Source organism: Poeciliopsis prolifica, unplaced genomic scaffold, assembly GCF_027474105.1.
Source record: "Poeciliopsis prolifica strain line A6 unplaced genomic scaffold, Auburn_PproV2 SCAFFOLD043, whole genome shotgun sequence".
NCBI classification, from domain to species: Eukaryota; Metazoa; Chordata; class Actinopteri; order Cyprinodontiformes; family Poeciliidae; genus Poeciliopsis; species Poeciliopsis prolifica.
In genome coordinates this window covers 3,393,414-3,416,819 of record NW_026562418.1, presented here as the reverse complement: position 1 = coordinate 3,416,819, position 23,406 = coordinate 3,393,414, and the positions used below count along the sequence as shown (strand labels likewise).

The 23,406-nt window shown below is 40.4% G+C and overlaps 1 protein-coding gene across 3 annotated transcripts in view; it reads left to right on the top strand.

The window, feature by feature from the left end:
• The window catches only part of trappc9 (trafficking protein particle complex subunit 9), a 156,453-nt gene extending 138,694 nt beyond the window's left edge, over positions 1 to 17,759 (top strand). For all 3 annotated transcript variants that reach the window (XM_055055945.1, XM_055055944.1, XM_055055947.1), the window contains 2 exons: positions 15,613 to 15,836; positions 17,156 to 17,759. In XM_055055945.1, the coding sequence (XP_054911920.1) occupies positions 15,613 to 15,836; positions 17,156 to 17,335 (404 nt within the window). In that variant the 3' untranslated portion in view covers positions 17,336 to 17,759. The remainder of the gene's footprint in view (positions 1 to 15,612; positions 15,837 to 17,155) is intronic.
• The last annotated feature ends 5,647 nt before the right edge of the window (positions 17,760 to 23,406 follow it).

Genomic DNA, 23,406 nt, shown 5'->3' with positions numbered 1-23,406 from the left:
AATAAAGCCATAAACCCGAGCATGGACTGAGACATTTGTCTGCCAGAGAATAGAGAACGTTGGACGGCTGCTGCGTTTCTCGTTCAAAGACTTGTACTTAGATGAAGGCAGATTTCTGGACAAATGGAGAAATAACCAGGCAGGTGTGTGTTACAGCAGGAAACATTTGTGTGGCTCGGTTCCGGCCATGAATGCCGATATTCGCGTCATGAAGCTTTTAGCGGTCTCAGCAGAATAAAACCCTCGTTTCGAGCTTCTCAGAACAAACACTGCAGTTACGTTTCTGTCTTAAACATCCTCTGAAACTGCTCTCTGCTCTCACCATGTGTCAGTGTTTCCTTCCAGACTCTCCACATACATCAGCGTCAGTTTATTACCCCAGAAGTCCATCAATTATTGAGAGGACTTTTGCTAAATTTATGCTTTGATTGGCTGAATTTTTTTTTCTTTTTCTTTTGGGAAGTCTGAGTCATTTCCAGGCCAGCGCTTACCCAGCTTGTAAAAATGAAATAATCATAAGTGAATGAAGGAATAACAGCACACAGCAGCAGACTAAAGGGAGAAGCTGCTGCTTTAACATCTTGTAACACCTGACTGTGCTGCCTCTGCCAGCCACCTGCTGTGTGAGCTCTGCAGAGGTTTTCTACACAAAGCAGGGCGTGACAATGGCAAAATGCTTTGATGAATAAAGTAGAGCCTTATTGATCACAATTTAGTCAGATTAGTCATAGTGTAGCACTGTGACTGGTCACAATGCTGAACTTTGTAAACTTGAAATGTAAAAATGCATGTTCTTTTAAACAAAATCATAAATTATGTTATAATTGTTTTCCTTAATTCATTAAATGCTAGTGAAATGGAGGCATATAGTAGTCTGTAGCTAAGCTAACTATGCTAAATGGTTGATAATCTCACGCAGTCTACACACCTCTCGAAGAAAAATTGGGTTATAAATTTACACTTTTACCTTTTCCTCTCCCTCTCTCTGTTTCCTTATTTTTTGAAAACCTGATTTCATCATTTTTCTTAGCAGCATAGTAACTGCCACAGTTGTTCTCGTCTTCCACTGACTACTGCTGAACACCAACACCGTGTCATAGAATTGTCATAACCTCCTGTTTTTTTGAACACTTTTTCAATCAGATCAGATTAAGTTAACTTTTGTTTAGATCTATGTTGTACTAAATAATAAGCTAATGTTTTATTTGGTTGGAATTTTCAAAAAATCCAATTGGAAGTAAGTTCAGAAACAAACCATTTGTTGCCTGTTCTTGGAACCATTTTGTTTCTGGACGTTAAATGCTTGAGACGCTGCGTTTGCGTCTGGAGATGGTTCAATTCAATATTGACTTATGCCGGCAGATTTTTAAAAAAAATATGTGCCGCACTTTTCAGATGTTTAAGCCAGAAAATGAAACAGAGAAGCAGAAACATCTCAACACAATTCGCTGACGTTAACGGCCGTCAAAATATGGAAAAGTTTCAGGGGTATGTTTTGTCTTTTTTTTTTTTATTTATGCACATAATTTAACTTGATCTTATCTTTAACATTACACCTGACAAACCCTCATCAGGAGCTGGTCATTGAACAACAGACATGTGATCCAGCAGCATATTAGACAGAGCAAACACTTAAGCTTAGCCATGCTGATTAAAGAGCACATCCTCTCATTTTTGCCCCAATTATTATGTGTATGAAATTACTGAGATAATATAGTGAAGTGTTTTTGATTATGGTTCTCATCAAGAGGTGGTGCCTGATGCTCTGATCTTGGTCCTCATCAGCAGTAGAGCCACTTCATTATGTTTAACACAAGCAAACCTGCTGTGGCTAATTAGGCCTTGGCTAAGAAGCACAGAGGGTTTCCTCATGCAGGGTGCAGAACGCCATCAGATATTCACTCCTGGACAGCAGCCAGCTTCCCGCTTAAACCACAGCAATGTTCAGAGGTCAGCGACGGCGACCTCCACTCAACCTGGTCGATCTGCTCAGGTAACATGGCGTCCGTGCTGATACGACAAATGAACTTTCTGTGTTCACTGTTCACATGGAGTTATCCAGTGAAGCATCTCTACAGTTTCCTTTCTCAGTGTGCTCCCAGAGCGCCCGCTAGTGGTCGACAAGGCACTGCATATTAACAGCCATCTATTTGCCGTGACGTGAGCTCAAAGTGTAACGCGTACCCTCAGCTTACCGATCAATCAACCAATCCATTAAGTTTATTTGCATGGCACATTTCAGCAGCAAGGTCCTTTGCGTGGTGAAAACAAAAAATTACAAAGTTATAAAGACAACACTAAACAGTCAACAACTGAGCAAACACATCAGACATGTTGGTCTATGATTCATTTATTGTGTTTCCAAAGCAACTTTTAACAGGACGGTTTTTACCAAAGGATGAGTTTTCATAAATAAAACCTTCATCAATATTCTGATGTGTAACGTTGACTAAATGTAACGTTTCATTTGTTGACTTTGTGTTCTGTGTTTCTATGATGTGAATCACTTTGAACTGCACTGTTTATGAAATGTGCCACAAACAAACTTGATTGATTGATTAAAAATAATAGTGAGTGAGATACTGGTGGAAAGAAAACGAGGCCTGGACGACTTGCAGGATTGGAGGAATTTATTTCTGCAGGAATAGGTTTCTGTTTCTTGGGGTGAATTGCATAATAGTGTTTGCAAAAACACTATTGAATACTTTTATCATAACTCTGTAATTCATCTGATTCTATACAGTGATTTGGGTTCATTCTGCAAAAACCACCCAAGAACTGTGACTTCAGAGTCTGTTTCCCATTCAACTGGAAATTGAGCACAAGCTGTCCAAATGGCTAATTTATTGCAATAGATTGCTTTAAATTGCACAGGTGAGCCTCAAGCTGGTGTTTTGTCCTGACAGCAGTTGGGACAAAAGTACGCTCTGAATAAACCAGCAGATGTTGACTTGTGCTTGAGAACAGAGAATTTATTCAGCTTGGTTGTTTGGAATCTATGTGTGTGCGTGTGTGTGTGTGTGTGTGTGTGTGTGTGTGTGTGTGTGTGTGTGTGTGTGTGTGTGTGTGTGTGTGTGTGTGTGTGTGTGTGTGTGTGTGTGTAGCGGGATTGTTTTCTTGTGACTGAAAACTGTGATCAGGAAAACCATCACTACCAACAACCTGAGGGCCCGCTGGGGTTCAGGGTATTAGACATGCTGGCTGAATTGTTTAACTTGTTGCATCGGTTTTTCGTCACCCAGTCGGCGCTGACACCATGTTGGTTACATTTTATTCAGATTCTCTTTTTTTTTCTCTCTGTCTCTCTTATTTATTCAGTCGACCTGACAGTATATAAAAAACAAACAAACAAAAAATAATACTTTTTTCTTACCTTTCACTCAATTTATCTGCTGTAAACATAACCTCAAACTGTAATTTTCCTTTTATTTCTGTATTTAATTTGAATTAAACTCTCAAGCTACTTTTGCTTGGTAATTTGAATCTCTCATATTATTGCTTATCCATTCTGTTCCATTACAAGTGAACATAAAAAAAGAAAAACCCTTGTGGCTCAGCCTTATTTTGGATTTCTTAGCCCGGTTGGAGTAAGGTGTCAGGAAGGTAACATGTTTTCATTTTTCAGCAGCCACAGCGGGCGTTTTATGGAAGTGCAGAACAAACATAGCGCCGCATGCAGAGCTCGACCCGAGAGCTGTTGGAGGGGAAACTGGATTCTGCAGCTTCCTTTGCACTACAAATCAAATCATGCTCGTTGAGTCAACTGACTATTCACTTTGTTTTCTCCATAGTCATCATCTTTCTAACGAAAACAGACTCTGGTTAGACACGGATCCCCGTCTCTGTCAGAGTCTTGACCACTGTTTTTTTTTTTGCTTTTGTTCTTTTTTTGTAAGAATATATTACGTCCGCTTGGAAATAAAAACACAGAATGCTAATGCAGATTGGGATTGCACAATCGGTAATTTAAAAAAAAAATCTAACAAAAAAACAAAAACAGAGAGAACCGGAGGAGGGAATCAAATTTGACTCATGAAGACGGATAACAACAAGCAGGTCCCACAACGCTTAATGAGCAGAAATGATAGAGCTGCGAAGTGACAGAGTGAGAAATTGAGATGGAGTGGCGACTTTGCGCAGGTACGAAGAATGCAAAGAGCTTCCCCGGCTCCCTGAGCGGATCTGGGAGGTGAACAGGATGAGTGATGGAGACGGGGAGTCACTGCTTCAGGAGGGTGATTGATAGAGGAGAGGTTAGAGACGTAACGCCGTTCGCGCTGATTTAATTTAGAAGCTACCGACTCGGATTGCTCAGCACGGGCTAATTCTGTTTGACCTTTTTCTCTGACTTGTGAAGGGAATTTGCATTATTTTGCCATAAATCATGCCATAGAAACGTCTCCACTCTGATTCACAAACTGTAAGATAAAGACGACGTGGATCATGATCCCATCAGGTCAGGTGTTTATCTGCCATCATGTTTAGATTTACAGACGGACTGTACCACTTTGGTCATTGAAAAACTTTGCCTGCATATGATGTGATACATGTGATATACAATGCATGTGAAAAAAAAAAACACTGGAGAAACTTATATAAAACCACAACCTTTTAACACAGTGAAAGCTAATATGTTGTTGAAGCAATTTTTAATTGAGTTTCTGCTCTGTCTTTTTGAGTTGGCTGGAACCTTAAAGTGCATCTGTAACTTTCAACACACGTCGAAGCCTTTGTATCGTAACGGGTCAGAAGTTCCCATTTTCAGTGCAAAAATGGCCAATATTTCAAAATAAAAGGCACTCTGCCTCGCATAATTTCTCTAGAACATTTCTGAGATTAATCTCACAATTTAGTTTGAGGTTAATCTCAGCAAATCTTCAACTTTTCAAACTTTATATTTTTTTAGACAATTTTAGAGCTTCATCCCTCTTCTTTTAGTAATTTCCAAGTTTTTTTTTTTTTCTTAGAAAATTTGAGATCAATCTAAAATCCTCTTGGTTTTTTTCTGTAACTTTCCTTCTTTTCAGAAAATGTCTGAAATTCATCTGAAAATTTGACAGCTGCTTTCTCTTGCAGTTGTTGGTTTAAATGTTCTACAAAGGCTTCAATAAACTGTTGTAAAGCTGTGTAGTCATATTTACTGCCAAGGATGACATAATAAGTTAATTACCTAATAGGAAAAGCTTCACAATCGAGCTTGTCCAACTAAACAATCATTTGCTTCCATATGAACTCTACTGTCCTCCTGATGTTTAGAGAAATAAATCTGTGGAGTTGAGGGTGTAGACGGTCTGCCATGCCTTTGTTTGCTAAATCAATCCTTGTTGAACTTCTTCTGTTCCTCCAGGTGACTGAAATAACTTTGCTAAGACACTGATTGCTGCTTCTGCTGTTGAGGAAATAACCTTGCAGGTAGCTCTGCTGTCTACAGTGATTTTACCCCCTATTGTGGCAGCGGCGCCTCATTATATTACTGTCCCTGCTTCACACTGATAATTCAAGCAAAAAAAAGAAAAAAGGAAAAAAATTCACCCGTGTCTTTAAATCTGAGCCTCATCTGCATGCAAGTGGTCACCTGTCCCAGAGTTAATTTGGGGTTTTCAGGGGACGCTCCAGATACAAACTGAGGGATGTTTTACAAGAACAGAGCTGGCAAGGTCATGCACGCCTTTATTACAACAATATTTTGGATCAAATCATATTAATTCAAAAGGAATCACCGCTCAATGGATTAGCTCACTGAAGCATAATAAATCCGATTAAAGCTTTCGTAAACTAAAGAGTTCAGCCTTGCATGCAAGTTTGCATCACTGACCAACCGTGAGCTGAGGTGAAAGTTTTGACTCTGAAGGAATAACAAAGAATGAAAAAAAAAAAATAGACGTTTTCGCTTATGAGCTCCAGATTGTTTTTTTTTTTTTGTTTGTTTTTTTTTTTGCAAAATATAACAGGGATTTCTGTTCAGGCCCTTTTCAGTGACACACTGAGGGAATGAGACCGCAGAGAGTTTGAGGGAATCGTTGCTGATCCCAACGGTAAACCATACCGGGAATATTATCCGAGGTTCTAAAACAATTTTGTAATTATATGTTGCGATATTACAAAATTGCTGTCATCATTTTTAAAAAATTGTATATCTTAGACGAGATAAAAAGTGTTCTGAAGGATAAATTTTTGAGTTAAAAAGTTCATCTGACACAATTCTGCTTGATTCTCATTTGCCTTTGTTTCTCCATCTGGAATTTCTCCCATTGAGCTGGATTCCTCCCATAGAATTTCGATCAGTCCAATCAGTGAACAGTTGATGTTGACAATTTTCTGCACTGTTTTAGAATTGTAGTCTGCCTGTAGTTTGGCCATGGCAGTGAAGAAAGTGAATTTTCCCAGTTGAGTTAATTTTTCTCCACTGGCTTGTTTCTGATGGGAACTTAGTCCGAAAGTTAAGAGAACAATGTTAAAGCAGAGCCAACTTTGAAAAAGATATTAATCTTCTCTATTCCAGTTAGAGGAACGCTGTTGTTAAAGTAAAGAGATGACTTTAAACATAAATCTGTTGAGGTTATGATTAATTGTGTATTTCCCTGGAAGGAGAGTGTTGTGTTAGATTACACAACTTGTGTCCAGAATAGTGATATATTGGTCTCTGAGTGTGATGGCAAACTAACATCTGTATTTTTGAGCGACATACAACGACATACAAAGAAGCAAAGAAACCCTGAAATGAGACCTGAAGAGCCTTAAGATGGAGTTTTATCTCAAGGCTTTGAGTGCTGCACTGCATTTGGAGAATGTCTCATCCTGTTAGATTCAAGGTTGAAAGAAAAAGTTGACTTCTAAACTCAGTTTGATTTAAATAAAGTCAGTGGGAGTTTTGAAAGCCAGTAACTTTTCGTCATTGAGATTTGAACTATACAAGAAGTTCCATCAACATGTCGAAAGGTGTCTCCACATGTTATGGTTAGAATATCGACAGTCAAGTGTTGTTGCTTTTTTTCTTCAAATTTTTATCTAATTGGAGTGTATTAGAAAAAGACATGTGGATGAGTAATGAGGCAGGAAAATGGGAGTTTGAGTCCCGCTGTGGGGTAAGACAGACTCGACAACAGTCAGGTTCTCAGGAGAAACCGGCTAACGACTTCGATTTTTACTAACAACAACAACAAAAAAAACTAATCAAACCAGCTGTCCTCACAGCTGGACTCTGTATCCGTCCTCCTCAAATCAGACCTCTCCGTTGCCTGTCCATGTTGCCGCTGTGCTGAGCAGTGAGTTGACGCCGCAGCCTCTGGTACGACAGCCTCGTTTGGTTTTCCGCTGCTGGCGCAGGCAGCTCCCGACCTGCACTTTGGAGCGCCGTACCTTTCCTGTTGGTAAATATTTGATTAGGACAAAGGATTTGTGCTCCAGCCAAACACAATCCAGACACGAGCAGCTCTTTGTTTTGTTGCTCCTCTTGTCATTTTCAACACACATCTCCCATTTGCACATTTTTCATCCGTCATTTCCTTTTTTGGTTTTGGTTTATAACTTTGTTTTTCCGAAGAATCAGTAAAGAATTTTCTTTTTACAACTAATATTTTATCAGACTGTTGCATGCGGCTTATTTTTTCATCTCTGTGATTGGCTAAACTTACCTTGCCTGTTGCTAGGGTGGAGGATAATGGAAAGGAAAACACAGTGAGCTGTTTTCTTTTATTGTTCTTTTCTTTTTCTTTGCTAACTAAGATTAGCATTGCAGCACAGCTAATCCCATCAGGAATTTAGAAAAGTAGCCATTAGCTTTTTATGTTAATGACAGTATGTGATGTTTGCAAAGCAGCTTGGAGTTTTAACAAGTGGTGTTCAAATTGTTTACCTTTTTTTTTACCCGATCAACAGAAACATATTTTTCTGGAGCAAGTCAGATAATTGTTGGGAATGGATCACTAAGTTATTGTAAACTCAAAATATGAATAGGGTGTCGCATGTATGGCATTAGCAGAAAGGCGTAACTTTTTTTCTTTTTTTAAGGCTTTTTTTAGACAATTTACTGTTTTCTAGGTCTAAGAGCCTAGAATTTGGTTCTGTTATATGTTCAGCGACAAAACATTCTTATGAGGTTTTGCTGTGCTTAGTCAAGTTCAATAAATAGTCATAAACTGCTTCAAGTAAAAGCCACTGGATGCTTCTGGTTCTGCAGGACTTTACATTTTTTGTGCAAGATTAAATAAAAGTACAAAAAACAGTTTCCTTTTTTTTTTAGGTTTTGTACTTAACATGTTTGATTTTAAGAAAAATAATTCAAAAGAATATTTCATTTGGTCTCCATCTTGTCTGAAAACCCCTCCCATCATTGAAAGTTTCTATAGAAATGTTCTAGCGCTCGTCTGCATTGTTAGCCTGTGCTGGTGAGCCACATTTGTAAATAATCTTAAATTACGGTCATGAGCCGCACATTTGACGTCCCAGTTTTCCTCTTTAATGTCTTAAATTTGTGATTAATAGCTTAATTACTGTCTGGGCATAAAATGATCTTAGGAAGGAAATGAGGCGACATCCATTTTGTTTTTCGCTCACACTAAACCTTAGTGGATGAGCATCTGATTTTCATGTGCCATGCTAACAGACACAAACACAGAGGTTCACTTTATTATGTTCAGTTCAGTCATCAACTCACTGCTGTTATCACACCAGCTGGTCATCGACGTCTACATCTGTTAGGGGAAGATAGAGGGAATATTTCCCGGCCGTATGTGATTAGCAGGTATCGGGCCAGATCCAGAATGTTTATATCCAAAACTGGTCAGCACTCATCCCCTGACCAAAGCTGCTCAGACACGGACCAGTGACTTCAGCCTGGATCCATGAGCTCATGGCTGGCTGCGCGCCAACATCCACGAGAATACCAACGTGAGCTCAGAGCTTTCACTTCCACCGAGTCATTTGCCTTTTATCGTCTTAGAAGAACTCTGAATGTTAGCAGCTCACGTATATTTAATGGTGTGAAAACAATGGCTGCTGTATGGCTCCTTGTATGTGTTGCAGCTATGTAATTGTTACATCTCAAGCTGAGCGCTTGATTGGCTTTAATTATTCTAAATGTTTAGCTCCAAACTAAAGTCTGCAATTAAGAATAAAGGTTTATAAAGGATTTTTTTTTTTTTTTTTGCTTGATTGAGGCCAGTGGAAAAATTTCATCATTAAATCCTGATGGGTAAATTGCTGCTTGTTTACAGGTGAGAATGTGGAAATGGAAGCAGAGCAGAGAAGAAAAGAGCCCAAACTAACGGCTCATATTCAGCTGCTTTGTGGTTCATATCATCTGGGAAAATATGCAAAACGGACAGAATTGCAATTCAAAATGTTGGAGTAGTCCATAGATCCAGAGCACAATAAGAATGCAAGCAATAAAGCTGCAGACTACTTTTTTTTTATGTATTTTGTGCCTTTCTGGTATTTTGAGGTTGGTGTGGAGATGAATAACCTCGTTTTCCTCTATTTAAAGCGTGACAGGAAATAAAGAGCTGGAGTTTATTTAGTGGTTTTTGTCTTTGAGAAATGCAGGAACTCTAAATTAATAATGCCGTTATATTGACTTTTTGGGTCATCCTTTTCTTTCCAACTAAATCAGCAAGGTTGAATTACATCAAATAAGTCAAATTGCAGACCTGAAACCAGGACCATCAACTTCATTACAGTCGAACACTAAAGACACAGTTTAGTGTTCGAATGTGTTGGACTTGTTGCATTAGCAACAAGTGTGGCTGCTGGAAGGAAGGCCAGTACCTGATGTGTTTACACCGCATCAACCTTCCTCCAACCTGAGAACTCAACACTTTATTCGTATTGATCTATTAGAGATTATTATCTCTAAGGAAGTGCGGGTCATCGCATGGCCTTAAAAAAGAAAAACGTTAAGCATCATGTCACTTCATTGGTATGCAGGGCAGCCTCACCACTTGGTGGCGGTAATGTTTCCTTTAGTTGTTTGCCAATTGCCTTAGCGAAGAAAAAGAAAAAGAAGGGAGTTTTTCTGCACTTGCACAAACAGCGGCGCATGTGCTAAACAAGCTACATAGCAAGTTACCTCCAATTTTTAGCCTTGGAGTTTTTCCTCTTAAACTTAAAATAAATGGCCAAGAAAGAAACAAATCAAGAATTCTGAATATATTTGCGAATAAAAATATGTTTTGCGTTTTTCTAGTAGGTTGGGCATTTTGACTGAAAAAGTGCGAGCACCCCTGATCCGCCACATAAAATTCCAATAAAATACGATCAGTTTTGAGATCATAACGTGACGAAATTAGAAGAAGTTGAAGCGGCGTGAGCACCGTTACATTGTTTATGCACTTTGCCCTTGATTGACAGAGGAGTTGAAATCATCCATGGTTTCTCTCCGTTCATCTTCTCTCCCTCCATCCAGCCTCTTCCTCTCCGCTGTGATCGTGTTTTGAAGAGTCGCAGAGTGCTCTCCCTCAGTCAGACGGGTACGGCGCTCAGCAGCATTGTTAAGCGTCTCAATAATCGTATGTAAGCATCTTAACCTCTATTTTTCCTGGATGCGGCTGCAGCTCGGCGACAACGGGCCAAACAAAAGCTTTACATGCAGACCCCCGTCCAACCGGGCGCTCAGCCGTTCACAAACAGGAAAACACACACGGAGGGAACAAAGGAGAGAAGGAGAGGATGAGATAGAGAGAGCATTATTATTTGAGTAAATAGAAGTCAGATAGTGAGCAGGAGGGGAATGAGAGCGGCAGAGCTTGTTCTGGATGAGTAATACAGGCCGTGGAGCAGAGGTGTCCTGTGTACAGATGAGCTGGGACTGTTGCACCACAACTGTTTGCTTCGACACAACTGTCACTTCCTCCTGCCACAGTCTGCCGCTGACTCAGGCGGCGGCACGCCGCCGGGTCTGCTGGTTTAGGTGGTACTCTGAATACTCTCACTGAAACTTGCCGGAGCCAGCAGGGCTCTGATTGAACGCGGCACCAGATGGACTCGGATTCCTCTGTCCTGCTTCCATCAACCGGTGGAAGCAGGTTGATGGTTTCATTGCTGTGAAAAAGGTTTTTGGGTAACTTTTGCTTATTTCTGCCACAATTAGATGTTCATGACATACATTTTGATAGCGTCAGTGAATTCAGCCGCACTTCACAGCCTTTCAGCCAGATTGAGGCCTAAACGTTGATGCTAGCATGGGGGCCAAAGTCAGACTGTCAACACACAGGGCTGCACAATAAATCAATTAGTAGATAATACATGTGATAAAATATTCAATACTCAAAATTAATTCCAATCCAAAAACTACAGCATGCTGGGAGACGTAGGCAGACGAAAGGCTTTAGCTGCTCAACCTCCCACGGCGAGTTAGGTAAGGTTGAAGGCATCAACAAACTCTTTGGTTACCTAGCAACGATCTGTTGGATGAGTTGCGCAGCAGCAGTTTAAAGTTTCAACATCAGGCAGTGAAAGCTGTGAATAAAACAGTCGCACCTCCAGTTTGGTTTCAGATGTTGAAGACGTAAAAAGAAAAACAATCAATCATTATTGATATCCACAGTTACTGATATCAACTGATGTTGGTATTTGTCACACTGCCAGGTGGTTTTGGACACCTCTTCCCTTATTAGATGAAATAATCATTTTCAAGCTGTGTTCGGTTTTCTCTGACTGATGATGTTTATCGATCACAGAATCTGAAGTGAGACAGACTTTTGGCGGCCATCTTGGTCCCAGCTGATGTTGTAGAAATGTTGCTTTTCCTCTTCATATGAGCGGTTCAACGTCCCAGTCATGATTCTGGCCCTTTGTCACCACAGCAGATGGAATCTGGAGCCGTTCGCTCACAGATCATCTGAGCCGTTGTTATGGGTTTCAGGGGGTGGAGGGTGGAGGGTGGAGGGGTGTAGGAGGCCAGAGGGCTATTTTTAGATGTACTGCCACACACCTCAACCTTTTAAAGCACATCCTCCATTTATCAGTGACCCTGCACCGCCAGCAGCCTCTGGCCCTGAGGAGCTGTTAGACCGCGCTGACCTGGTCACTACTTTTTGTCAGCATTCATCCTGAAGGAAGAGTCATCGTCAGTGCGGTTTGCTTTACACCTCGGCTTTGTTTTTCTCTTCTTTGAAGCTTAAAAAAAGTTTTTTTTTATTAAATGTCATTTCAGAGCTGTGATTCTCAGCCAACCACACAACCAGTTCTAACTGGTTTGACGTTTGTTTCGAGACGATCACTTCCTGTAGTCTCCGTCGTCTATCATCAAGGTTGTTGAACACGTGACTGCTGTGGCGCGACTAAAGTGTTTTCGTTGCAGTTTTGTAAAATACACCCAATTTCAACTCGGCCGAAAGACTGCCTCATCCTGACGCAACAATGTTTTATTGAAAAACGAGAGTTTCTTTTACCGAAAATAAATTCTTTTAAGCAAATTTGTTTTCGTAATGCCAATTTGCGCAATTTTAAGGTCAGTGGAAATGACACTATTGTCCACAATAAAGGAGAATAAATGTTAAATCCTTGCTCAGATTTGGACACTACTGGGGTACAACAAAATAAAACTAAATGGTGAAAAACTCTTGTAACCCTGACCGCGACTATAAACATTCTCACCTGCACCATGTTTTACATTTACACACAGTTTGCATGAAGCCACACGGCGTAACTCATCCAGTCAGTCTGATGGCATAGAGTCGTCCCTCCTGTCCTCTAAGTGCTTGAGTCAGAAATCCAGTCCTCCATGAAGCTGGACATGACATCTTAGCATGGCGCTGATTTGTCCGTTCTTCTTGTAACACTGAGGAGCGTCTCGTCACCATCTGACCCGGCAGCCGTGGCGACACGACAACCAGTCGGCTTTTCCACCCGCAGTGACATGATTGCTCTGAAGGAGGCGCTGGACCCGGAGCGATCCCCAAGTTGTCGTTCCATCTGACAACAGACTCACTTTGGAGTCCCCTCCCCCAGTTGCCGTGGCGATGTCCGCCTAAGCTCTTTGCCTGTGCGGGTTCTGGTCAGAGAATAGCATGCTAACACCAAACCCGGTGCTCGTGTTACATAACATGTGGACAGCGCTCTTTCTCCCACTATTACTGCTCACTGATCCTCAGTCACCAGGATTCACTGCCTGGAACTTTTGTCTCATTTGTGATTTTATAGCATCGTTTTTGTGTCACTTTGCTTAAATTTTAATTTGAGATGATGACCTCATGCACAATTGGAAAGTGGAAGATGAAAATGTTAACGGACTAACTGTAAAAAGTGAAGCGTTCACATAGGACTGATATGCTGACTGTCGTAGTCGCGGTTTAATATTTGCAGGTTCTTGTGTGAAACATGATTTGAGAAAAATCTGTTTGAAGAAAAACAGAAAACCTTTTTGAGGACATGATGATCATGTTTGTTTGTTTTTTATAGGGGATGATAAAATGTACTTAGTTTCCAGCCTAATAAAAAAAAATGGATCTACTTTTAGTGTCATCCCATAAAAATAATTTCATTAAAAAAAAAAAATCTTATGTTTTTTTTTTTTTTTTAATTATTTCCAGCCAACGTTTTCTAAAGGCTCATTATGGAAAGCCCAAAGAGCCGTAGCAGATACTCTGAGACCTGCTGACACTCGGGGACACACAGCAGATGTCTCTGAAGCCGTCTTCATCACTCGTGTCCTCTTGGGGGTCGGTCTGCACATGTTCGCCGAGACACTGAGCCAAATTCAGAAGTCTTCATCTGCTAAATCCAGCACTGGTCCGCCTGTGACGCCTCCACAACGAAATGAGCTGTGTGTTTATTTAGCTGAGTGTATTTTTGAACACAGTTGCCACTTTGCCGCGGTGCAGCGTTCGGTGAACATCGCCGGCCGCATTTCCCAGCCGATTGCCTCTGCTGGCACTCCGGGACGGCAGAGCGAGGGTTTTTCGGTCTGTGGGTGTGTGTGGCTGAGCTGCGTGTGTGTGGGAGTTTATCAGCAGACTAACCATCCTCTTTTGTTCACTTTTAATGTGGAAAAAATGTATCCCCGCTTTTCGAACCAATGTAGGCCTACCTATAATTTGCGCATCTCCTAGCAACAAGACTTTGAACAAACTAAATATATCCACTTGCCAAGGTGTCACTAAAAGCTTGACGATGCTAGTTATAAAGTGGTTGTTTTGAACACAATGTGTGCATCCCGTTATGTCAGCAGAGGTCTGTTTTATTTCACCAAATGTTTGACGTGGGACGTCATAGGAATGGTAGAAGTTTAGAAGCTCCTGAATTAAGTAAAATCTTTGCATTCATAACAATAAAAACTGCAAGTCGGTGGGTCTTTGAGGACGTTGAGGTGTTGTCATGATTAATGGGGGGTTTTCTTAACCCTATTTGAATGGTTGTGGTTGTGTGTGGTTTTCATTTTTATTGTGTTTTATTTTTTGGATGTAAAATGTCTTCCAGTTCTCAGTGTTGCGTGTTCATTGGTTATTGAGAGAGCGAACTTGTGTTGTTGTGCCATTATCAAGACATTATTAGAAAACGGTCTCAAAGCAACAATATTATCGGTTCTCGCAATAATTACTGGGACAATTTATTATACAGCAAAATTTATTATCATGACAGGCGGAATCTATTCCTTAAAGGGGCGGTGTTATGTCTTTTCCAGCCACATAATGTTGTATAGCACAATCAAGTGACTATGATAACTATGTCACTGTCACTTGTTCTGAAAGTGCTGTATGTGTTGAAGGATGTCTTAAAAGAAATTTGACTTTGTGTTTCAACACCTTGAAATTGAGTCTGTCTCTTTAAAAACTCCTGCTTTTTCTGAAACTCTGCCTTCAGGAAGTCATCACAACACAGTTCCTCTATTAACCCTTTAACGATGTTTTTACCAGAGTTTCACTGAGAAGTAGCTCATATAATCAGCTCAGCAGGTGTTTGCTAATTGCTGCCAGCTAGTCTGAAGGAGTGGGGAGTCACAGCGCTGAATGGTTGCCATGGAAGATTGACGTATTTCTCAAACCTCCACGAAAAAATCAACGCAACACTCCAAGTGTGTTTTTGAAGAGGGAATAACATGATATGATGCAACGCTAAGAAAATATGTCGCATAATTCTGCCCCTTTAAACTGAATTTTGTGGCTGTAAGGTGACAAAACGTGATAAAGGTCAATGCCTCTGAAGCTCGGGAACTTTCTAGAAAACTGACAATTCAATCTGAATTTGAATCCAGTTGCAAAACAAAACAAACTTAAAATGTTTTTAGAAAGGAAGGAAGACTCCCTCATGCTTCTCCCTGCCGCTGTACGCAGCAGCCCGGCTCACCGGCAGTAGCGAACGCGGCTCCACTCTGCCGTCAGGCTGTCACAGCGCCACTGACTCATGGTGTTTATCGCAGCCGCAGGCTGGTGCTGCATCTACTTGACAACGGACGTGTGCTCGGGTTTGACACTGTTTTGCAAAACAAACAAATTCTTCATGCATGAGATTAAAAGGAGGGGAATGAGTTTAATATTAAGAATCGAGCTCTCCGTCTATCGAAAAGCGTCTGAAGAAAAAGCGTTTTGTCTCTGAGGAGCTGTGTGATTGGCTAATGACAGTTTGATGAACGTCGATGTAAAGACGTCCACTCTTGTCTTTGTCTCCTGCTCTCAGACGTGTTGGTGAACGGGAAGCCGTGCGACTGCGACGTAGTGGCAGACTGCAGAGTGGGCGACGCCGTGACCCTGGAGGTCAGACTGACCAACCTGAACAAGAACCCGGTGGGCCCGCTGTCTCTGACCGTGATGCCGTATCAGGACTACCAGAACGGGGTCCAAAACTACGACCTGGACGAAGCGGTCACCTTCGTCGGCTCCAACACCTTCTTCATCGACGTGGTCAGTCTGTTTCATATATGTATTCATACATGTATTTACCGGTGGAAACGTCAATTTACATTCTTAAGATTTTGATTGGTGGACCGACACAAATCAGTTAATTCAACTCAATTTAGTTACAGTAATTGTGTTTCTGCTGCAAAAACTATGTAGTTTTTAATCGATGTTTATTAAGAGAGGAAAAAAAATCTAAACACTTAAATGTGACAAACACACAAAAAAATGAAATCAGGAAGCTGCAAACACTTTTTCACTCCTCTATATATAGCACCAATTTATAACAAATGTTGTCTCCAAGCACTTTACAATACACACACACACACACACACACACACCCACACGCACACACACACACACACTGTGTGTTTTCACACAGGACATACAAATGTTTTTAAAAATAAAAAGCAACCGGTTAAACAACAATAAAAATATTTGTTGGCAGTGAAACTCCCACAGCTCTTCAACTGTGTTGCTTAAAATCCTTAAACAAAAATTTGACCACAGAATGGATCCAAGAACCGAAAGAAAAAAAAAAATCTCACCTGAGTGTCAAACACACTGCAGGCAGATAAGAGAGACTGTTGGAAACAAAACAAAGAGCTTAGAGTCTGACAAGGAGATGAAGGGATGAAAAACGAATCCCAATAAATTTGTTCATTTTGGTGACGGTTCTCATCTTTTTTTCTTTTTTACACCAAAATCAAGATCTCACTCTTCCCATGGAGATGTTAGAGATAAAAGAAAGAAAATATGTACATTTCAGCCAAAAACTCAGAAATGTTCTGGAAACAGAATTGAAACTCCTGAGAACCTGAAGTGAAAAATTTACTAAAAAACTTTTGAAACTCCGAAATGTTGAAGTTTTTTTTTTTTTTTTTTACAAAATTTCAGTTTTTTTTTTCTAGACAATGTTTGACTTTTCATGCTAAGAAATACACACGTTTTTTTCAAGAAAATTATGTTTTTAATTAATGTTTTTTTGTTTTGTTGGTGTGTCCGGTTTAACTCAGTCAGATTCGAAAATGCTTTATTAGTCCCAAAGGGAAATGAATTGCTGTTGCAACTCATTGATTGTTGTATATATTAGTTGTATATATTATTATTATTATTATTGTGTGTTTGTTTATTTAATATTGTATATATTTGACTTTTTGCACGGGAGTTGCAATAGAAATTTCGTTGAATCCTGTTCAATGACAATAAATGCTATTCTATTCTATTCTATTCTCTTGATTAAGATTTGTCAAAGATTTATTGAAGATTGTTTTGTGTAGAAATGACAGCGGAGCGTCTGCTGACGGCTCTTGTTTCCGTCGCAGGTCAAACCCAGAGAGAGCTCGGTGTGTGAGGGCGCCCTGCTCTTCCTCTACACCGGAGACTTCTACCTCAACATGAAGGTTGAGGACGACAGCGCCCGGCGGGAGCTTCCTCTGGCCTGGTTCACCCTGCCTGGCGTCCACGTCAGGGCCCAGGACACGCCGCTGCAGGCCGGGGCCTAACGGACCCACACAGCTGAACGTAGCGTAACGTGGTGCAGATGTAGCAGCGTGGATGTGACTTCGTTACGGATTCCTGCTTCTGTGTGAAGGAGTCGACACAAGCTGCTGACCAGAGGACGTGTTCTCAAAATCGAAACTGACAGAAAATCGTTCACTGACGATGAGAACCACTGACTTTGCTTTTCGTTGCAGGAAGCAGGAGTTAGCTTAGCGCTGTGAGCCGGCTTCCTTCCTTAGAACCCACATGACGAAACGCTTTGTTCCCTCTGTTTCAACAACTCTATACTTATTATATATTGTTTTCTTTTGTTTACTGCTGCAGAATAATAAGGCATCAAGATACTGATTTATTTACGTAGTTGTGTGACTGGACTGATTATGCTGATGACAAACTGCTGTAAATAAATGCTAAAAAAAAAAGCTACTCGTTGGTCAGTTTGCTTTGTTTCATCCGTCATAAATAGTCTCAGTGTTTTTATTTATCACATCCGGTCAATCAGTAAATCTGTCGGTCAATCAGTAAATCTGTCGGTCAATCAGTAAATCTGGACAAAAATAGGAGTGAAACACACATACAGAAAGATAAAATGGATAATAGCTCTTAAAAAAAAACAGCAACCAATACCTGAAGTTTTGTCAACTAACCGACTAGTGGGGAAAAACTACAATTACAGTTGAATAATTGATGTTATACTGAACTTATTTATTGGTTTTCAGTGTTTATCTTTCAGGTTTTTGGGATCAGACTCCTTCAGACTAGCCAGCTGCAGTTAGCAAACACCTGATGGAGCTGAGCGTCTGCTGAGCTCATTTCAGAAGCTACTTCTCAGTGAGCCGCTGGTAAAAACGTTCCAAGTGTCATAGAGGAGCCATGTTGTGATGACTTCCTGAAGGCGGAGTTTCAGTAAGAGCAGAAGTTTCTTAAAGAGACAGAGGTAAAATTTCAAGACATTAAATTAGGAAGTCAAATATCATTGAAGTCATGTTTGAGATATATGATTTTTATAACAACTGAAGGTGATATAGGGACTTGTTTGTGCTATAAAATGTCACTATGTGTCTGGGGCACATAACACTGCTACTGTAAAATACTGTCACTCTGCACTGTGCCAGGCTCTGCTTGCAGAACCGGGGATGCCAGAAAGCCTTGCAGGTGTCAGAGCGCTCCTCTTCCTTCTGCACACACACGCCTCAGTCTGCTGCGCTCGCCTGATCGTCTGCATGCCGAGGGTACAGGGACGAAGAGACAGAACAGCTTTAACATCTGGCCTGAGACGGATCTGGTTGGACTCTGCTGTCTTTAGAAGTTTGTTTGCATGAATATCCCTGCTGTGCGTTGGATTCTTCAGCTGCGGTCCTGTGGGATTCCTTCTGCCCAGGTTCAGTTCGCAGCCTAAAACCCACACATACATACACACACACACACGCACACACACACGCACACCCACACACACACACACCCACACACACACACACACACACACACACACACACACACACTCCCTTTCAACAGAATACACACTGATCCAGAGTTAGGTTCTTCCAAATGTAAAGAAAACCCAACAGGATGAAAAACACTCTCAGTTGAAGGTCCAATAAAAATAAAAACATTTTTTCTCTATAATTCAGGTTATATTTACAGAATATTTTCATGTTCGGTTTTTTTTTTCAATGTGATAATTTTGTACGGCAAAACTAAATTATCTCAACAATTTAAAAGAAGCAATCTTAAAATAGCCTCACTGCTGCCAAGTTTAAATCCTTTCCTGTCTCTGATCAATATTATTGTTTTAAAACTTCATTTCACATCAAAACCTTAAATCGACTGTTGAACCCTCCACCATCAGACCAGATGTTAAAGCAGTTCACATCGCAATCTCTGTGTCCTGATGTACTGTTCAGCGCCATTACCATGGAGACGAACCTGATCAGTTGCCATTATTAAACTTTGCTGTCTGAGCAGAAATACACCAGGAGTCCTGGAGGTGGGAGCTTCCGACCGGAACAAGAAACAGACGTCAGCCGTGTTGATGGCCAACCGCCGCCTCTTTATTGCAACCCGGACGTTGATAAGATGTCGGAAGAGGAGAAAGAGGAGGACGAAAGAAAACAAATCTTTAATGGCTTTGATGGAGTTCTGGAAAAAGGAAGGACGTCGGTGCATTAGCAGCGCTGATAAAGAAAAAGGAAACAGAACATTTAGTGAAGCACAATTTCATAAAAGCTGCTGCGCTTCCTGATCGGGTCGTTCAGTTCACTGTGTTCCAGCAGAGCTTTCCTCATTCTGGTAACAGAAGATGCTACTAGCATAAATACAGTAATGCTGTTGTAATAATATAAATATTATTATTAGACAGTAAATCAGTCAGGTCAATATCAAAACTTTCTACTAGAACAGAAAGTTTTGGCATTTATTATTATTTGCGTTTTCCGTCACTCGGCTCCTCCAGACTAGCAGCAGCAGTCAGCACATCTGCCGACCTCATTATGCAAACTGCTTTTCAACCCAATGCTCCTAAGATGAGTTATAAATGGCAGTTATCAACGCCGCTGAAGGCAGAGCTTCTTAAAGAGACAGAGGCCCAATTTCTAGTCATCAAACTGTAAAGTAAAGGTTATTTTAAGTTGTGTTTGATGAATACAGCATTTTTATAACAACTGAAGGTGACCTAGTAACTTGATAATGTTATAAAATGACACCATGTGCCTGGAAAATGCACCTCCTGCTCCGTCCCTTTAAGGGATTAATAGAGGAGTGGCAAAAGCAAACGAGGCGGATTAGCATAGCTGACCAACATGACGTCAACGAGGACAACAACATTTCATTTCTATTTGAAGAAAGTATTTCTGAATTAAATGAAGCACATAAATATGTAAATGGTCCCTAAGTTACAAATGAGTAGTTTCAAATATTCCCAACAGTTTTTATTTTTTTAAGTTCTTCTTCTCTAATAACAATGAAGATAAACTCTGTTGATTCAGTCTTCACCTGCTGAAGGCAGTCTCCGTCCAGCAGGTGTCCTGCAGCTCTCCATGCCATCTCTTAATCTTTATTTGCATGAAAAATGAATGATTTATTATCCACAGTATGATCAGACTTAATGCTTGTTTAAACAGCTTTCTGCTCCGTCCATTATGAAGCTGCTGCTTCAAACCATAACAGGAGATTTAGGAACATGAAACCATGCACAATGTGCAATATTATCATCAACGTTCCATGTTGGCGATGAGATCACGTCCAAACATTTTCCACCTGTAAAGTCACAGTTGTGTTGCACAATTCAACAGAAACTTGTACAAGTAGATAGCGAGTAAGACGCTACTTTTTATACAAACTAACCAAAACGGACGATGATATGTGGGAACGACGTTTCCTGCTCTGTTGAGTCTTGATTTCAGTTTCAACGTTCAGATATTGCGTTCAGAGTTTTGCGGAAAAGGACAGATTTATTCATCTTCACGGTGTGACAGACGTCGCATTGATGCGCGTTGAGCCGTCGAACGACTGTCATCCCTCTTAATAACCAGAGTGGAGCCGATCCTCTCAGAGCTTTGAGCCAAATCAGAAAACCTCAAATTCTCTCAAATTGTTTTCTTGAACATAGAAATGCGTTCAGTTTCACCTTGACCCCAAACAGATCGAATCAAGCAGAATTGATGTCAAATGTTTGTGCTACGTTTGTGCAGCAAAAAGTTTTGTTTGTGCTGCTTCCGTTTTAAAGCTATTGATATTTCTAGAGGTTATGAAAGGTCAACCAGCTCTCCTCTCCCCCTTCACACACACACACACACACACACACACACACACACACACACACACACACACACACACACACACACTTTCTTCAAATCAGACAAAATCTGTGTCAATGAACTCGACCACGATGTGCTGTTTTGTGCAGCAAAAATTGTTGTTTGTGCTGCTTTGACTTTGACGATATTAATGAAAGTCTAAAGGTCATTTTCATTTAGTAAAAGTGTGAAGGCTATTTGACCTTTAGACCGTTAAACTTTCATTAATATATTGAAAGCTAACGCAGCACAAACGTAGCACAAACATGGTCCAAACATAGATTTGAAGAAGATGGTGTGTGGGGGGGGAGAGGAGGATTTGACCTTTCATGACCTCTGGAAGCATTTCTGGATATCTTCAAAATGGTAGCGGCATAAACAAAACTTTTTGCTGCACGAACGTTCAACACCAATTTTTTCTGATTTGAAGAAGGTGGGGGTCCAACTTCACTCAGGTTTCAGTTTTTACTGCGACAGCCTCCAGAGCCACGGATCTCATTCCAGTTCAGGACCTTTGGGAAAATCCTCACCATGGATGTGCAGAAACTTCCAGCCGGACCAAAAACCCTGGGAATGTTGAACTTGTGCCACAAAAAATCAAAGCGGCTCGGCGATAAAAACCTCCAGCGAACAAAGTGAGCAGTTAGGAGGAGCATCTATGGAAACTGTTTGCTTTTTGCCCAAATCACTGGCATCACAGGAGGATGGTGGAAGTTACTGTATAAAACTCTTGTGAAAGGCGTTGAAGATTTAAAAGCAGACGACGTTTGATCTCACATTCAAGACTCAAGACTGAGAAAGTTGCCAAATGGTGACGTAAGTTTCCATCCTCAATTCTTTTCCTGTTTTTTTTTGTTCTTTTTGTGTCAGAAAAATCCAAATTCCACTGAAAATTGTTTAGAATTTCCCCACTTTGTCTCAAGCCGATCATTTTATTCTATCAATGTGCTTTTTGCTTTGATTGTTTTAAAGATGGCAATCAACAAAATGCAATGTGTGTCACTGGGTTCTACAGTCATTGACAGGGTTGATGGGTTTATGGTGTTGTGATGTGAAGCTTTTCAAACGGCCTCGTTTCTGAAACATGAAACAAAACTTGATTGACCAACATGCTGCCCTGCTTTCCATAATATACTATATTATTTCAATCCAAATATTCAGTCATTTATTTTTTTAAGTTCTTCTTCTCTAATAACAATGAAGATAAACTCTGTTGATTCAGTCTTCACCTGCTGAAGGCGGTCTCCGTCCAGCAGGTGTCCTGCAGCTCTCCATGCCATCTCTTAATCTTTATTTGCATAAAAAATGAATGATTTATTATCCACAGTATCATCAGACTTAATGCTTGTTTAAACAGCTTTCTGCTCCGTCCATTATGAAGCTGCTGCTTCAACCCCTAATAGGAGATTTAGGAACATGAAACCATCCACAATGTGCAATATTATCATCAATTTTCCATCAATGTTGGCGATGAGATCACGTCCAAACATTTTCCACCTGTAAAGTCACAGTTGTGTTGCACAATTCCATTCATAGTTTGTAAGTTACAACACTGTAAAGTTCTGGGGATTCCTTTGATTCTTAGAGAAGCAGAAAGTATCGTTTTAATTTGTAAAAGTCCCCCTTTAAGTTCCAGAAACGACAACGAAAAGTGAAAAAAATACTAGAAGATTTCTGAAAGAGTAATAATAACTATGCAATAAAGTTCATAAAGGAACCTGTAAGTTACAGGAAAGTATCAGAAAGTTTGGTGAAAAGTAAGATTTAAGTTCCCAGTAAGTTGGTTCTGAAAGCATTTGAGCTGCTTTTGGTAGGAAGGATTTTTTATAAATTTGATTGATTGATTGATTGATTGATTGATTGATTGATTGATTGATTGATTGATTGATTGATTGATTGATTGATTGATTGATTGAAAGTTCCTCTCTCATCCAAGAGAGTTTCCAAAAAGCATCCCGTGTTCTGAAAAAATTCTGCAGAAGCACAAAGTTGAGGTTTAGACACGCACACACACACACCCACACACACACACACATACACACACACACACACACACACACACACACACACACACTTCTCTGTTCATTTTAGGAAAATCCCTGAAAAAAAACCTAACGAAGAACATGTGAAGTTTGAGGAAAGTTGCAGAAAAGCAGCCTGTAGTGAAACTGTTCTGCTCAGCTCTCGGAAAATGAGAGAAAGTTTTGGAAAATCTTCCCTGAAACTTCAGGGAGTACAAGCGGTACATTTTCAGAAAATGAGATTCATCTTTGTGAAAG